Below are 17,955 nucleotides of genomic sequence, written 5' to 3' on the forward strand. Positions count from 1 at the left end.
GAAGTCGGCAAGGTGAATAACTAACCGTGGTAAACATGGCGGGATATCCAGCTCCAATTTGCTTTTCCAGGATAACAAGAACCTCAGGCTATGTTTATTTTACACGATGGCGAAAGTTTTTTAACTTCGAGTGACAAATTAACAAGACTGAAGCTTATTTTTGGAAATAGGCCTAATTGGAGTTAATTAGCTTTCTCCGATTTTCTCAGAGGGAAGCGTTGCGAGCCCGAGCTTGAAACTTGGTAAGGTGAATGTTTAATAACTATATGTTAAGGCTGTAAAGTAAAATTATCTAAACTCAGGTACCAGGAACACTTTTGTGCCGTTAAATTTTACCTATATTTCGCCGCTATTTTTAGCGCTCTACAAAGGAGGTTTTAAAGTGCTCGCTAGAATCACAAAATGAATAGATTTGAAAATATTTAGTACTGGACAATAAACAAGAATAGTTGTTCATAATTTGTGTAAAGTTTTACTTCATCTGAAGTTATTTTAAGCATTTGGCAGTGCTTCGTCCGCGCACCTTATTTTGAACCTTCAGTTAGCCGAAAAACCGCACTTTGACCGCATTTTCAAATTTTTGCGAATCTCTCAAAATTAAAAAGTCGCTGGAACTTTTAAATATGATTTTTGAAAATAGTTCACCAAAGGGTATTTTTGGACCGAATATGAGCGATTCGCCAAATTGGTCGTTGACGGCGAATTTTTGATCCTTAGGGACCGTTCATTTTTTATGAGCATGGGGGCGCTGGTGGGATTTGGTTATTTACCACTACGAAACTGTATGACCCCCCCCTAGCATGCAATTTTTTTCCACATGGGCCCCCCCCTCAGCAGAAACAATTTTTTTTTCTGATGACCCACCCCCCCCCCCCCCCCCCCCCTCCCGCCCAACCAGAAACGAATCATACTCCTAACTTTAACAAAACGCTTATGTACTGTTTATATCAAAGATAAACGTAATTGTTACTGTGATTTCTTTACAGTACTATTAAAAAGTTACCGTTCTCTGCTTAGGTAAAGATTTCTCTTGTTTAAAAAAACGTTTTATAGATAGCAACACGTTTACGACAACGGCAAACCCTAAATTTCCATTTAGATTCTCAAATGAACTAGAAAAATTAATCAAGCAAATGGTTAACGTGAAATAACTCCCCTTCGAGTAGAAACAATTAATACACGTACAGATCTGACTAACAAAATACGGATCGAAGCATACCAATCAACGATTACGAGTCATATTAAACAGAAAGAAACAGCGGACACACAGATATCAGGCGCGTAGGTAAGGGTTAGATAGGGGTGTTCGTTGAGCCCCAAATCTTGCTGAGCGCCGGAGGCGCTCTTACTAGGGGGGTCCGGGGGCATGCTCCACCGGAAATTTTTGAAAATCTAGGTTCCCAGAAACCTCATTTCCTGTATTTTTAGACCCATTTTAGGCGAATCACAAATTTGTTTTACAGCAGCTTTTTAAGCTATATACATCATTTCTGCGGCATAATTGTCTCAACTTAAACAAGAAAGTTCAATGTACATTCCGCGCCCTGCCAAGTTCTGATAGCTATTCGATCTGCTGATAGTCATACACCAAGCTGGTAAACTGCATCATTCTCGGGTGTAGGCCTTCGAACAAATTGACTATCTCGTCAAGATTGACAGGCATATCATATTTGATATGCATTTAGAACCAGGGCGGACATTCTACTCTCTCGCATGGTACACCCCATGTAGTTGTTCAACCTCCTCATTGTGCTTTTTCTTCCGCCAGTATTGATCTTCAAAGGGGGTTCGTTCAAACCCCTCGAACCCCCCTCCTACGCGCCTGGATATTAAAGTACTGCTATTAAAAATGACAGTTACAAGCTTTTCTGAAGATGGCCTCTGTTCAGATTTACCGTCAACTGTAGTCACCAACAACAGTTCTTTTATTAAAAACTAATCTGGATGTTCACACTAGGCATACTACTGAGTCTACTGATACTCCTGGGTTCAAATAATTTACCAATCAACAGTCTTTATAAAAGTGAGTACTATTAAACAGAACATTAAACAATCTATTGATATAGTTCTGAGTACAACCACTTAATAGAAAACTACTCCCCCGCGGATGATTCAATAGTGAGACTGTTACGTTTTTATATTGATTTGAACTTGTACAAACATAAGTGTCTACTTCAGTTTATATTCATCATTGCTTTTCCAACAGATATGCTTCATTTACTCAGTTGTTGTTAATATGAAATGCAGATTTCGAGCTCAGTATGTAAAACAAATTAAAAGTGGTTAGGAAATTGAAATAATATTCAATTTCTTCATCTGTTTCTGTGTTGAGCCACTTTCAATTTCCCCTACTAGCCTATTATTGCTGGTGACCCCCCCCTCTTTCACTCAATTTTTTTTGGTAGCCCCCCCCCTTTAGTGCCATTTTTTTCTCGTGCTCCCCCCCCCCCCCCAAATCCCACCAGCCCCCCCATGCTCCAAAAAAATGAACGGTCCCTTACAGGCAGCCCCTTTAACCTGCATTTGCTATATACGTTTCAGCCACTTACAAGCTATTTATTACAGAAATAAATAAACAAATGAGCCAATGATGCAGCACTTTGGTTTGCTTGTTGCAGTTGATTTCGTTATCGTGAAAGCGGAGTACTAAGGGTACACACAAACCACAAAAACAAACAAATTTACTACATTTAACTTTTAACATTACCTGTATTCCAGTAGTTGGCATTCTCTGTATGAGGCGAGTGTAAAGATCCGAACGCTTTTCATAAAGGCAATAACCAAAACTATTTAGATTTCAGAGTTCAACCATCTGCCATAATACGTCCATAAAGTAGAAATTTCTTAGATTCTGGTTCGTGATAGACGATGTTATCGATAACTAGCTTTTCGATGTTGAAAAAGGCTTTCTTCTTGTCTTTTTTCAGAAGCGGATATCAAGCCTTCGTAATCTCTTCCACCTCGGTGGGAAAGTCATCAGCTACACCATGTCCTCTTCCTTTCGGCAAATTTTTGATGTGGGATTTTATGAGTTCCTTGCCCTTGAAAAAGGCTACTTTCGCAATTATACGTACCCTTTCAAATTGCATCTCTTCAAGATCGTCGTTGAAAATTTGCATTTCTTTCTTCAAGAATAGTCTGAGCCTTCTCTTTGTGTCGCTTGGTGACTCATCTTCAGAGTCCTTGATCCCAAAAAAATTAATATTGCTGCAACGGTTGTAGCATTCTTGTTTCACAATTCGGCGCTCTAGCTGCTCTAATTTATCAAGCTTTTCATTAGCGACACCCAGCTCCTCGGTTGTTGATTTAATTTGCGATTTTAATTCCTTCACTTCTGCTTGGGTGAACTCGAGGCTTTGTCGTAACGACTCTTTGTCTTTCTCCAACTGTTTCATTCTAGCTCGCAGATATTCAACTTCAGGAGTCAACAGCATTACCTGATCGAGCTTCTCTTGAATAGCATCAAGTTTACCGTTGCAAATTGTACAACCGTTTCGCTCATGTCCTTCATTCATAAGTTTATCATCGGTTTGCGATCCTTGTTGTCTTATCCTTTTTCTTCTCGGTCGGTTCTCTTGACCTTTTTCCGTATTTGCTGGACCAGACTGTGGCTCTTGTCCCTTTCCTTTATTTTGTTTTGGCATTATGTCCTTATAATTAGTTACGTTACAAACCAAACATAATTTACTCAGGGGCAGGCAGAGCAAACAAAAACATGTCCGCCATCTTTCACTGCTAGCCCCAGTCCCCACACTTCATATATCGGTTATTCACCGACTGGGAGGTCCGTTTAGGGAAAAACTGTGCGCGTGATCTTGAGTATGCGGCTGAGGGTTGTACTGAAAATCAAGGGCACAGTTTTTCCTATACGGACCGACCTAGGCCGGTAAATAACATGTTTAATTTAATTTAATTTTTTTCAGTTGCTGATCTAATATTACGCAGCAAAGAATTGTAAGCACGCTCACCATTAATCCTGAAGCTTCTAACTGGCCGCACCCAGTTACCTAAGTATTCTAGCATGTTCAACTGTTGTTATGTTTTAATTACCAGTATTCAAAGCTGTCTTTACAAACCTCGGTGCGAGTGGGAGACTGGGTCCAACATCACTCGGCAGTCACTACAGCGGCCAGGATCACGACGGTCAAGTAACTGTGGTCAGCGGTATACAACGATGGACTGTTCCGGACACAGGTGACTACAAAATCGAAGCAGTAGGAGCTTCAGGGGGATATGATGCACGCACTAGTAGCCGTCAGTATCGGGGAAGAGGTGCAAGAATAATAGGTACCTTTCAGTTATTAAAAGGAGAAACAATTCAGATTCTTGTTGGTCAAGAAGGTGGAATTAACAGACGCAGTACCAGTTTTGGGGGCGGCGGAGGAACCTTTGTAGTGAAAGCAAGCAACACTCCATTGATAATAGCTGGAGGAGGAGGAGGCATTGAAACCGTTGTGTCAAGACATACAGGGTGCGATGCCTCCACCGGAACATCAGGGAGAGCTGGGTACAGGTCATGGTCGGGTGGGAGCAGGGGACACGGGGCTAACACCGCTGACAGTGGTAACTCAGGTAAGAGCGTATTGTATTGCTGTCCACTTAATTTCTGTGAGGACAATTTTTGTCTTTGATTGGCTTTCTATGATTACGCTATCTGCCTATATCCAGCAGCTTACTACGTTTATGGATTTCGTCGGATTCACTCTGACGAGGGTTAACGCTCGAAAAGTCGTCACTCAAATCTTCTTACAGTCGCCAAATTACCTTATAAACTTTGTTCATAAAACCAAACATTCACGAGCTTTGTTTTGTCGGTACAACGCGAGGGTAAAATGTGAGCTGTGCAAAAAAAAGAAGCCAATATTTGTCTGCTCACCCACTTTCTTTGTCAATTGTACTCAGAGTTCTCTCTGAGGACCTGTTTACAAGGAGCGGGGGTAATCCTAGTGCTAAAGTTACCGTAGAAAGACGGTTAAAGATAGCCCTACTTTACAGCAAAATTTCACAGGTAGGGTTGGCTATCACTCGGACCAATTATACTGCAATGGCGAAGCTGGCGAAAGCTCAAGAAAATTGGAATCAAAATTTCGGACAAGAGGAAATGTTTGCAGTCAACCGTGATTATTGTTAATGATTCCTAAACATTTTTCTGGCTAGTGATTTGAACAGTTTCGTTTTTTCCCGCCCGAACTGTCATTTGACGAAACATCGCTGGTGTTCACTCTGGTCGCTTAAAAACAACATTAAATAAATAAATAAATAAATAAATAAATAAATAAATAAATAAAAAGGAATCTTAAAACGTTTCTGGTAAAGTTCGAAGTACTGTAGAAGAGGGCTTGTAGACCGTTCACCAGGAACAGAAAGAAAGAAATGTGCGAGTTCTAGGTAACCCTTTTGCCAGGGGTAACCTCAGCGCTAGGGTTACTTTACGCTTACTTTAATGGTTGACAGTACAACAAAGAGAAAATTGAGTGTACCGAGGAAACCCTAAACAAGAACTACTTCCCTAAATACGGGGTTACCTAGATTAATTACTAAATAAAATCAAAAAGTTGACATTACAAACATCTAAATTATCCGACATAAATTATACATACTGTTGAAAGAGTTAAGATTAACCTAGACTAAGGTTTAAAATTGAATGCTGATAAACCAATAGTTCGTGGTCTCAGTAATCTGCAGCAGCAGCAATCCTTCTTGTGAAAATTTAAGATTTCAAACCTTTCCTAAAACCATTAAGCGAGTCAATTTTCCTTAATCACAATGGTTATGATCATATTACTCCTGCCTAATATATGAAACCCACTGGCTACCTTTAAAGTACAGAATCGAATTTAAAATCCTACCAATAACTTACAAAGCTCTAAATGGAATTGCTCCTACGTATATCACCGAGCTTATTTTTTTTATTCTCAAACCTGCATCTACAATCACGGACAAAAGTTGTTGAGACACATGAAAATTACCAACCTTTCTCCCCCAGCTGCATATTCTCCTCTCTCCCCTCGTGAGAGGTTGTTCCCCCTTCCCCCTTTTTCAATGTTGGAAACAAATAAACATCCAGGAGGCGTTTTGTAACATTAGAGACCTTAAGATCGAGGTTTGGTCATCTTACCGCAAACACCAAACCGCGGTTTGCGTTTAGCGGTTTCACGTTAGCCGTCTGCCCATATTTGGGACTTAAGATCCACGGGTGATAGCACCGGTGAATTATGAGAAATTAGTACAAAAACAAAATGGCTGCTGCTCGAAGGTGAGATGTGAATTTTGACGTGTTTGTTGGATTTTATTGATTAATGAGAGCAGAACACTAAATCACTGACCTTCTTTAAATCAGACAAGACTACAAAGATCTGCTGGACGCTATGCAGCTGGATGATAGCAGTTCTGAAGGCTCGTCTTCGAGCGATGAAGATCTCGATTTCTTATTTCTAGTATGCGTTCACATATAATCAGAAATCTGCTTTTATTTTACTTTGTTTATTGAAGTTTAACCGCAAAGTAACCCGGCTGGCAAAACAGTTCCAGCAACAAATGGCCGGCTGCCATGTTTGTTTTCAATTCATTCGTTCGTTCACTTCTATTTTAGTTGGGAAATCGTCTTCCAAATTACGTTTATATGAAAAAGAACTCGATAATTAATAAGCGAAATAGTTCTAAAAAGTACTATTTCCTCTTAAACGTGGGATTGTGATGTTTTAGGGTGCAAAAAAACTTGCGGTAAATCACTTACCTCTAGATCGTGGTCTTGCCGTACAAACGTGAACCTCAAACCGCAAACCTGACGGCAAGGTACAAGTCACATGACATTCGCGGTTCGCGGGAAATGCCGAAAAACCTCAATCTTAAGGTCTCTAATTGTTTTGGGGGGAGGAGGTGACCAGAGATGAAAAAGGTGTTTTCATTCAAATACAAAATACCATTGTTAATTCGAAAGCGTTAGTTTTGGTAAATTGTCTCAACACTTTTGTCCATGATTGTCCGAGTGAGGGTCAATGCAGGGAGGAAGTAGGGCCATTCCCATGATGCATTGCTTTCAACTATATTACCGGGTCGTTGCTCACGTGATCTCACATTTCGACTTAAACACAATGATTGCAGTACGCACTGTCGAGCGCTCCGACCGTCCTTTTGAAGTAAACAAGCTGGTTTATCTTCACTGTATCGATGAGAGGACCAAGAAATTTGTACCAATTACAAGTTTCCCTTGTATGGAAATCTTATATGAGGGTCTGAATGGGGGGGTCAAAATATCGGTTGTCGGTTAAAATTTCATTACTTTGTCGGTTGTCGGTCAAGATTTTTGACCTTTGTCGGTTGTCGGTAAATCTCAGTTAATAATTAAAAATACACGTTAATTATTCACATTTATTATGCAATTTGCCCGGTTTTAAGACTTTAAACTCTAGACGAAGTATAATACTTGTAATAATTCATTATTTGTTTACACTTACACCTCGTTAACGCTGTTTTTTAATTTAGCAACGTGCTCATCTACCCCACTTTTGTTTGCAAATCTAGCATACCGATAAAATTCACCAAAGCTGTTATTATAGATGTGAATTTGTTTCCTGTCGACTACGGGGCATCAAAGTAAATCAAGAGAGGTAAATTCTACAAAGAATGGAACACCCACTCTAGCCCCTGGGATAACTAATTTTAATTTGTAAGCTACGGAAGTCTTTTTTCCGAGACGTCCACAAAAACTCACTACACTTATTATTCAACGGCTCTCGTGGCTTTTCTGCGAGGTTTCTTTTTTTTTCTCTATTTTTTTTACCAAAAATTTGGTCGTCATACGTATCAATCTGTACCGTTAAATGGATTTTTTAACTGTTAGTACCTCTTACATGCCGAGACGCACAAATGCACAAACAGCCCTGCCGGATCGGGTAACACACGCTCTGTTGACAACCTCTGGATGTTCTGATTCCTCGTCATCCGAATCTGTCTCATACTCATCGATTTGTACTTCTCTGTGATCCTCAAACACCTCAGTAACATCCCCTTCGTCCACAAATTGTATGCTGACAACGCGTTGTGCATTTGCTGACGATACAGTGTTTTCTTCCAGGATATCGAAGCCTCTCTTCAGACTCGTCGGTGTGGTGAACGGCGTAGACAGCTGGCGGCAAGGCCCCAGCCTTATCTTTTGTGGTCTCACTCCTAACCGTCCGTTGGCGTACTGGTCTGTAACTCTTTAGCCACTCTTTGATCTGTCCTTCCATCCCTGGTGTTATGTCCTCACTTGGCAAAGGTGTCATGGTAGCTATAGCAGAAAGGGGCATGGCGGATTGAGGTACCGGATAGTAGGATTTGTCATGCGTGTAGTACTTTGCTGCCCATCTAGATGTGCGCTTCAGAGATTCCTTGCAAATTGTTCCAAAATCCTGGGCATATGTAAGTACCGTAAATGTCTCGTGTTTAAGGTGCGAAACAGCGTGCAAATTTTCCACTACTGTTGTGAACAACGTTTCGAGCAGCAGATCATCTACAAATTGGGGGTTAATGTCCACCACGTTCTTGTATAGCCTTTCTATGCCCTTTTTAAGCAAAGACACAGATACTTGCGTCTTCTGTGATACAGTTCCCTGTGGACCATTGGTTGCAGACGTCTCGCTCAACTGGTAGCGTTCTTTCACCTTACTCACAGTGTCTTTTACATAGCTTTCAATCTTTGTCACGTTCTCTTTTGCTTGTTTCAAGGACACTCCGTCTGGTTTCATACCCTTAGAATGAATTCCAAAGGTATCGTAAAGGGAGCCAAGAATCCCCAGAAAAGATACCGTTTCTGAGAGGCTCGTCACTATCTTCAGTTTTCCAGCGGAAACATCTGTAACAAACAAGTTCTTGTCTACAGAGCATATCCCTTCGATTTGTTTGAATGAACATGAGTCTTGTGTCCCATCGGAAGAACTGTTGTGGCCACTTCCTACCAAAGTCCTAACCGATTTATCATCAGGGTTGTATTGCATAACCTTTCCCGTCTTTGTATCCGTGTAAACTACCCTCCCGTTCAAGGTGCATACTTGGTTTACCTCAGAGCAAGGAAGAGTCGAGTTGCATACAGCTTTGGTCACTGTCTTTGCGCTAAGTTCATATTTATAAAGCCCACCTTGGCTCGAGGCTCCTGAGAAGAATGCACATTGGTCAAGTAGAGTAATAGACAAAAGATTTATGATGCTGGATGGATAGGCAGTGAATTTCGTAGCATTGCCGTGAATGGTCACTCCATCAAATGTCAATGTTATCTGATAGACATATTGACTCTCGTCATCACTACAAAATAACAAATCATTGCTTGCAGCATAGACAGCAGAAGGCTTACCAAGACGATTAGGATGCATCTGGACGTGTTCTGCACAGTCCGTGTTCTTAGAAATGGCACCCAAGTGGTCCTTAAGTCTTTCGCGCAAAACGGGAACCGTTCCATCCGTTGGGAGAGATAGTGCCTTTAAGTGCCTCAGAAGTTCAGCTCGTCGCTTGAGTGACTTTGTACTTATCTTCACTTTTCCCTCGAAGTCGACAAAAGAAATTGTAGATTTTCCCCTTTCGCACAAGAATGCAATCCCATCGATGAAGCACAAGTTCCTAGCATCCTTCAGTCCATCTCGCACAACAGAGACATCTGCCGGCTGGTGCAATCTTATTGTTAGGAGTCTTGATAAACCTGTCTCAAAGTTGTAATCAAGCGCAAGGATCGAGCCTGTTGGGCCTTCAGAAACTGCGATCGGGTGAGGGCATACACCACGTTGGTTACTTTTCCAAAACCTGTACTGTTCTGGTACGATGGTATGCACAACGAACTTAACGTCCTCCAGCACTTTGAGAACTTCTGGTCGTGTTAAACGAATAATGGGTTCGACAGCCATTCTGTCTTTATTCCTTACACATTCAAGTGAAAGCAACTTTCGAAGCTTCTTTTTGATAAACGCCTCCGCATTGTCACGTAAGCTTCGAAGCAACACGAGATTGCTAAATTCACCGTCTAAGTTGATAAACCAGTTCGACCAGCTACACTTAAAGCTTTTTCCAATATGAACGACATCTGGCAAGGGAACTAACAATTCTAATTCTGGTGGCAGTTCCTTGCCATCTGCCATGTCACTTAAGCGAACAAGTGCCTTCTTGTTGCACTCCTCGCAGTCGGTTGCTACTGCCATAACAACTAGCTTTTGGCACGTCACGTTTCTATGTGAGCAAGAATCACATGCCCTTAAAGAAGGGTGGTGAGAAACTTGTCCCATGTTCTTGCAGCTTGCACAGACCGATTTTGCTTTTAGGCACTCTTCGCATTTGCTCATCGCTAAACAATTTGAGGCCTTACTCGTCACAATGTGTTAAAAACACTTCGCTGACCTTTCAAGCAATTTTGACAGGTTTGTACGGTTCTAATACTATCTTCCATGCAAGAAAATATTTCTTCTCCAGTCACAGATTTGGGTCGGAAGTTAACCGCCACGGGCATCGCAGCACCGTTATCAAGCGAGGTCGCAATTGTTACGTCTGCGTTGGTGATTAGATTGGTCTTTATCTTTTCAGGGTCTGGCAGAGGATGCTTTTTCACGAATTTCTTGTCCACTCTATGTGTAAGACCAATTACTTGTTTTTGAGTGAGTCGTATTCTAGGCCTGGCTTCAGAGCCGTGCCGTCACTTGCTAAAGCTACTGGGATGGCGCAAACCTTCTCGTTATCAACAATCGCATGTAGATCTGCTTTTGGATGTTGACACAGGAAATGGAGTGACTGCAAATGGGGCTTAATCATTCCACTTTCTGTTGTGTAGCCTGATTGGCATCGTTTTGTCGCGTTTAAGGAGGGGCCACACAAGTTAAAATCCGCGAACGATTTGAATTCTTTTTCTCCGCCTCTCCCTGTTCCGAAGAAGCCTGGCCCTCGGACGAACTTTCTTGTTCTCTCACCTCCAAGGTATTTGATGGTCGAGAAAAATTCACATACCTCGTCATCCCATTTAAAGCCAGACGCAGTTTTGGGATCAGTCAATGCAAACGACATTGTATCATTGAGGAACTTGTAATAAATGCAACTTTCTGGTATCTTCCCATCTTCAATGAGCTTGTTGAGTTTCACAGCCAGTGGATGAGCGTCATTTAGTGAGCTGGTAGATAGGGAAAGAAAAAAAAGTGTAACAAATTGTAGGAAAGCTTGAGACTGAAAACATAGGGATGGAGCGCAAGCAGAAACACTTACATAGGGCATGATATAAACTCGGAATCTTCACTCTCAGTTTCACTCCCAGCGGAACTTGCATCTGTATCATTATCTGAAACTACGGGGGCATCATAATTTGGATTGTCCTCCTTGACGCTGATGTCCAGTACAGATCCCTGAGGGCCAGCTAAACAGCCTTTGTCGTAATCAGAGTCCAAGGCATCTGGGAATAACTCGTCTTTATATTCACTAAGAAACCGAAGTATACTAAAATTAGGCTCGATTTTATTGGCAAATCAAACGATATGATCTGTAATGAAGTAATATAAGAAACTACCAAAAACACCTAATAACCAAAATAACATTTATTGGCTTACGTGTCTCTTGCACTGGGGTAAACAAACCGAACAATTTGTACATTTCAAGGTCATTTAATCTATGGAGCTATACGCACAACGCCAGTTTATCGCGACTCTAACTTTATGACGTTGAAAGCTCTTGATTTGTTCATCACAGAAGCAACTGAAATGAAATTACTTCTCTGCCAATGTGGCATCTGCGCCGTCAAAGTCCTCTTTGCTCATGTCTGCCTCATTGTTAGCAATATCTCCTGCCTTTTGTTTGGATGATATCGAGTTACTGGCTTTCATCAGAAATGCATCCATGCGACCTTGACTCTTAAGAGTGGCATCATTCTTGTTCTTTCTGCTTAGACACTTGTCGAAGTGGTCTGTAATTATTTAAGTATTTAGTTTAGATATCACGAATTTCCATGCTCTAAGCATCCCTCTCTCGGTTTTCCAGCCGCTTTTAACCTTTCAGTATTAAAAAAAGTCGTCTCGTTGACGTTTTTCAATAAGTGCTCCCATTGTAATTCTTTGATGATGATTATTCGTTTCTTATCTCTCTAAGTTCAGCTACTTTTTGTCAATTCTGGATGAGTAATTTCATAAATTTTATTAAAATTAACGCTAAAAAGTCACGTTTCGACCTCTATGAGGTCATTTTCAAGTGTGAATAAAAATACAAAATATATATTAAAATAGTTAAAGGACTTAACAGGCAAGACTGTCACGAACGCTAATTTATCATAAGTCTGATAAAATATGTAAAGATAAGTGATCATTACTTACTCGCTTTGAAGTAGCTGACTTTTCCATGAAATGTCCTGTCTGTGTGACGACAAGCATAGCTTTTTGAACATATGCCACACTTGATTTGCACTTCGCTTAGTGCAACACTGCCATTCAAATCCTTCAGAGCTGAAAAAAAAAATCGGATCCTTCAGTTTCTTTTGAATTGTCCCTAGGTTTTGCCCTGCCCCTACAAAGAGAAACCCATAAACTCTATTACTATCATTATCACTTTGGAGGGTATTGAGAAAAAAAAACTAAAAAAAAAAAAAAAAAAACTTGACAGCGAGCGTTTATAACTTGAATGCCGGGCTCTTATTTTCGCACAATGAAAATACCAACGCTAAAAGCTAGCCAGCTTTGGTATCAACCAAAGCTGGCTAAAAAGTACAAAATCTTCCCCTATGTGTGTTGTGAAGAATCGTAAAAGACGTGAAAGAAAAAATGGATTAACTTATTTGTAAGTATTGAAAGTAATTGTGCAATTGCAAGACTGACAGTTTGGCATAATTGGTTAAACAGAGTTTGTTTTTCTTGAATCCGCAAAACTTACATGCACTTCGCTATCGGCCATGGAATCAGCATCTAACTTTTTAAGATCTTCTTCCCTACCTGAGAAGACTGAGAATTTATAAATTTTTTGTTGTTTTCTGTGTTTTCGGCCATGATTTGGGCTTTAAAAATAGCTCCACGGTTTCTTTTACCAACGCTACAAGAAGACGGCGCGAACATTGGTTGTCTTGGTTTATTTTTAAAAATACATTTTAGCCCGGCAAAATTCTTTATTTTAGCACGCAAAATGCGCCACAATGCCCATCAAAGTGATAATAATACAGTTTTTAGTCGGAATTTAAAAGAAACTGTCTTTACACAGCGAACGCAACAAGTGAGCGTTTTTCGTTGTATAAACAAGGCAGTGTTTATAAACAAGGAATACCGCAGAATTTCCAAAGTAGCGAAATTTATGACTTTTGAAAATCAGGTAAACGAACTACAAGTGCTAATTCAGCCCTACCATCCTGAAACTTTTGAAGGTCTCCTTGTTGCCTTTCGTTTCTCTCGATGTCACCTCCTTCAGTCATGATCCTCTTTGCCAGATTTTCATCTTCTTTTGCTTCTTCTCGTGATTTCCGTTTCCTTCTCACTTTTGACTCGTCACCTTTCTTCTCAGTGTCGTTCTTTGACTTCTGCTTGCTTTTATCAGATGTAGCCGGCGCCTTCAGCAACACTACTGGCTTTCCGGTCCAGTTTGTGACCTCTTGGATAATGTGTACTAAAATATTAAATACCGTGTTTTTTAAGTTTTCTCTTTAGTAGGCTTTTGAGAAACTTACACAGTTCTTATCAGCAAATGCTCGTGAAAATGTATAAAACGTGCACATCGAGCGAAATCTCTCGTGCGTAGCTTCCCTCGAGGAGAGAATTGAATATTATTTGAAAGTCTGGTTTTCAGAAACGAATAAATTTAAGGGTGTGTATAAATAAACGGGGTCTTTAATATGTTAAGCTACACTGTTGTTCATTCACTAATTAATCAGAAAGAAGCTTATAAACTGATTTACTCGCTACTTCTTTCTAGAGATTTTTCTTCTCAATTTTCGCATTCAAATGGACGGTGAAAAAAAAAAAAAAAACCATTCCGCTCCACAAAACAACAAACAAAAAACGGTGGAACCAGAGTTTAACCACGTTAATATTTGAGCTTAATATTTAACTACAGAACTAAAGTGATTCATCAGACTCCGCTGCACGCGTTCCACACTTACCGTTGAGCTCACTGCTACTTTCATCCGATATTAAATTTGGAAGTTCAAGCTGCCATTGCCCATCCGTCACAATTGCAAAATTTTCGCATTTGCCCGCAAGCGATTTCGCCAGGCGAAATAACTTTAACGAAAATCCGCCAATTCCATATTGATGTGCCTGCTCCTTTAGTCCTAAAAACTCCGTAAGATGTTTTTTTAGTTCAGATACTCCTCTATGAGCTTCTTTGTCTACTGGGACCCTGCTTCGATGACGTTCGATGGCGACTTCTTCACCTTTTCGAAAAAACTCACGATGACTTTAGCAATCCCAGTCATGACCCGACCGCATGAACAAACAACGAGCAATAAAAAGACAACAGCAGGGCGTCTCGCCGGCTCGATTGTGATCCGCTGTTCTTGAAATGAGACAGCAGGGCGTCTTGTCAGCCCGATTACGAGCCGCCGTTCTAGAAATGAGCCCACGCTGCTCACCGAAAAGAAGGATCCCGTGGATTTAAAGTAATTTGAAGACGAGAAATTCTATAATTCGGCTAAATTTGGAATTAATGTGGTTACGTCGGGTGAAGAAGGATTTTCTGAGCTAGAAATCATCAAAATGCTGTTCTTTCTGAATACAAACATCCCTATCACGTCTGACCATGTCGGCTGTCGGTTAGAATTTATTTGTCGCTAGTCGGTAATTTTTTCCCCGTTTCGTCTTAGTCAGTAATTTTTTACGCCCTGTGTCGCTAATCGGTTAACCCCATTCACACCCTCTTATATGTGCTTGGGCATGTTAGTTTTCCGAGCGAGCTTGCTGTTCGACGCATTTGTTGTTTTGTGTGGAGCGCGGAGTCTGAAGGGATCGGAAGCTGTCGGCTGCTCGAAGTCCAGTACTTCTGAATGTGAAATCATCCTGTTATTTCACGGTACGTAATAATATTTCCTTCATCTTATACGTTATTTATTCGCTATTTACCCGTACCGCCGCGGTTCGATTCTTACTGTAATGTCGCCTGCGTTTGTTCTACATATTCTTCAAGCGTTTCACCACTAAGCTTTTAATTTAATAAAAGTTATCGCTTATTACTTGTTCTCCCGACTCTTCAATAGGAATCTACTGGAAGAAAAATTTCATTTATCGTCGATTTCGACATTGTGTCCTCCACAATCGCCGCCACAAGATTGTCTCAACCAAAATCGATGGAAGAGTTGGAAAATTCTTCGGCAGAAGATCCCCTGGCCGATTGCTGTCCGTGGCTCGAATTTACGACATGCCAGTGTAATTGCACTAAATTTCCTGCACGAGGAAGTGTCCTCATAAATTCAGGTAGGCCTGATATTGACAGTTTATACGAAGACGGATCGGAGCATTCAGATGAGGAACAAGGCGTGAAGAACACGAAGAAAATGATGTAGCTGAGCTAGACGACGAGCAGGGTGACGAGGAAGGGGATTCAGTTCCAGTGTTTACAGAGTATGTAGGATTACGTGGCAGTTCTTGGCACGAAGACTGCCAGAGCACTCTTATGAAGTGCCGAGATAAACTCTGCAGTAAAGAGGAAATTAAACTGAGAGTCCGGCCTGAACCTGATAATGTGAGGGACACTCATTATTCAAGCCAAAGTCAATGATCAGTGGGATAGGATTGGATATATCCCAAAGGAACAAGTGCGAAAGTTTACTGTGGCTATTGGAAACAATGAAGTAAAAATTATTAAATTCAAGAACATTAAATGCCGTGTTCTAATGTCAGACGCTGCTACTCGGGTATACACAGCATCAGTATTGGTCACTAAGACTGGTAAATGGTTGCCTCTTGATAACCTGTACAGGTATAATGATGACATTTAGGTCCCGAGTCCTGATTTACCTGAGCTAGTCTAGCACGGGTCCTAAGAACCTGGCTAACCGGATCCCAGCAAACCAAGCCAGCCTGGTTCATGTAATCAGGCCATAAAAATATACTTTCCTCTGTCCATTGCCAGCAATGTGGAACTTTTTTATATTGTTAATGTAGGGTAAGGGGGACATCAAATCAAACTCCCGGCAAAGTTGCACCAAGTATAGTCAATCAACTTTAGTAGTTGATCGATAAATTTGCCATCAACTACTGACGATTGGTAAAATAGATGAATCCATGTTATAAATGAAGGGGTGCGGCTTTTATTTTACAAGCGAAAATAAGAAAATTTGGAAGGAGATTCTAGCAGTTTATCAGAAGTCACGTAGGGCTTTTTTCCAGGCACCCCTTCAAATTTATTCCCACACTGACTACATGTGGACAACATGACAAGTAGAATCGTAAACTATCAATAAGGATGGCACACACCACAACTTTGCCTGTACTGGCCCTGTGTAGATTTGGATTTCCAATAACTCAGTAGGGCAGTCATGATAATACCAAGTTGGACATTTCATTAATTCTTAGCGAATTTATTAGTGAATTTCTACTCGTCCAACAGGATTGACACTTTCCAGGGCGAGTGTCAAATTATTCTCTTTTTGTGAACCATCAATGATCCTCATGCTCATTGTAGCCAAAAATTGTTTAAAATTTTATTTGGAATTTGTTATATTAAATTAGGCTTGCAAACTTGTGAGGCAGTTTAGAAACCACCATTTTTTTGTATAAAGTAAACCATTGGAGTAAAGGAAATAACCTGTCCAAACAACTCAACAGCTGAACCATTTTTCTTCCACAATCGGCCATTCAGATTTTTCATTTGCATATGTCAAAGAGAGACAAAGTCCAAATCCTTTGTTATGAAAATGGCTCTTATTTGTAAGTGACTAAAAATCATTTTCATATGAAAGGTTTTGCACTTGTCTCGCATAAACAGGAAAAAGGCAAGTCTGTAAATTTCTGTTAATTAGTTTCCTCTGAATGTTCATACATACAATTAAATATCGTATCAGAGTAAGAAATCCATAAAGATATATCACTTTCGACTGTACATAAACAGTATGTTTATTTCAACTTACACAAGATTTACACAATATCACATGGTGCCACATACAGGTCACCAGTTTGAACATTGGAGGTAACTATGGTAACCTTTCACCAGCTTGGTAAATCATGTCTAGTCTTCAATGAATTACTTAATTTTGTTTTCGTATTAATGAGATGTTCATAGCTTACTGGCTAGTCTATTGGTATAGATGTTTCCAATAAATCTTATCCCAAAGAAATCTTCCAAAAAAGGCTGTGGAGGAGGCAGTATTAGTATAATTTGTCAGATTTTGATTAAATGACAGGAGGTAAACCGACTTCAAATTTATGAAATCTTTACCTGGTTGACACTCTATCTCTTGCTGGTAAGAATGACCTTCCTACAGTGAAAATTGAGCTGTCTCCTCTTGTGTTTCGCAGAAGTCGGTGAAGCCGGTATGGATTTTTAGCAGGGTTATCATTTGCAGCATCATTGCTACCAGGTGGAGCTGCGTCAAATGATGGCAATGGGTCCTCTGAAAACCTCTCATTGGCAGTATAGTAGTGAAATGGCAGGGCAGGATCCATTCATTTAGTAAACTCACTGAAAAGTATAAGAGGGAAGTGCAGAAACATTGGTAACAATATTACTTGACGATTATTGGCTTCCAAAATGGGGGTTATACACAGTCAGAGTGTTGAGCATGAAGATGAAATTAAACTACCAGTTGAGATATTAGTAGAGATGTTTTGAGAGTTGTACTTGTATTCGTGTAAGGAGGATTATCAGCTGTTGCCAAACTATTTTCAAATAATTCTTATATTGTCTGAAAAAAATTATGATTATTGGTGGCTTTTGAACCAAAAGACAAGGAGGTACCCTGGGTCAATTAGTATACATTGTTTGCAGGGTGTTTTCACCGCAAGCCGGTGATGTTTCCATAAAAATATTTTGTCATGATATAAAAGG

At 40.4% G+C, this 17,955-nt stretch overlaps 2 protein-coding genes, 1 long non-coding RNA gene and 1 pseudogene across 3 annotated transcripts in view; 2 read left to right on the forward strand and 2 right to left on the reverse strand.

The window, feature by feature from the left end:
- LOC146483412 (uncharacterized) overlaps window positions 1-17,955 on the forward strand; it is a 68,121-nt gene that overhangs the window by 47,793 nt on the left and 2,373 nt on the right. Inside the window, exon 5 of the mRNA XM_085105663.1 lies at window positions 4,054-4,572. Within this exon, the coding sequence (XP_084961789.1) occupies window positions 4,054-4,572 (519 nt within the window). The remainder of the gene's footprint in view (window positions 1-4,053; window positions 4,573-17,955) is intronic.
- LOC146483413 (uncharacterized) lies at window positions 7,622-10,308 on the reverse strand (annotated as a pseudogene).
- Window positions 10,600-13,987, reverse strand: LOC146483414 (uncharacterized). Its single transcript, XM_085105691.1, has 5 exons — window positions 13,324-13,987; window positions 12,309-12,437; window positions 11,713-11,905; window positions 11,215-11,424; window positions 10,600-11,122 (listed from the first exon to the last, which is right to left on the reverse strand). The coding sequence occupies exons 1-5, from the start codon at window positions 13,388-13,390 to the stop codon at window positions 10,603-10,605; spliced, it is 1,119 nt and encodes a 372-aa protein (XP_084961817.1). The 5' UTR covers window positions 13,391-13,987; the 3' UTR covers window positions 10,600-10,602.
- LOC146483415 (uncharacterized) lies at window positions 14,239-17,323 on the forward strand. Its single transcript, XR_014863791.1, has 2 exons — window positions 14,239-14,982; window positions 15,167-17,323. It is a non-coding gene; the product is annotated as an uncharacterized LOC146483415 (long non-coding RNA).

This window comes from Pavona decussata, unplaced genomic scaffold (assembly GCF_977016875.1).
Source record: "Pavona decussata unplaced genomic scaffold, jaPavDecu1.1 SCAFFOLD_38, whole genome shotgun sequence".
Taxonomy (NCBI): domain Eukaryota; kingdom Metazoa; phylum Cnidaria; class Anthozoa; order Scleractinia; family Agariciidae; genus Pavona; species Pavona decussata.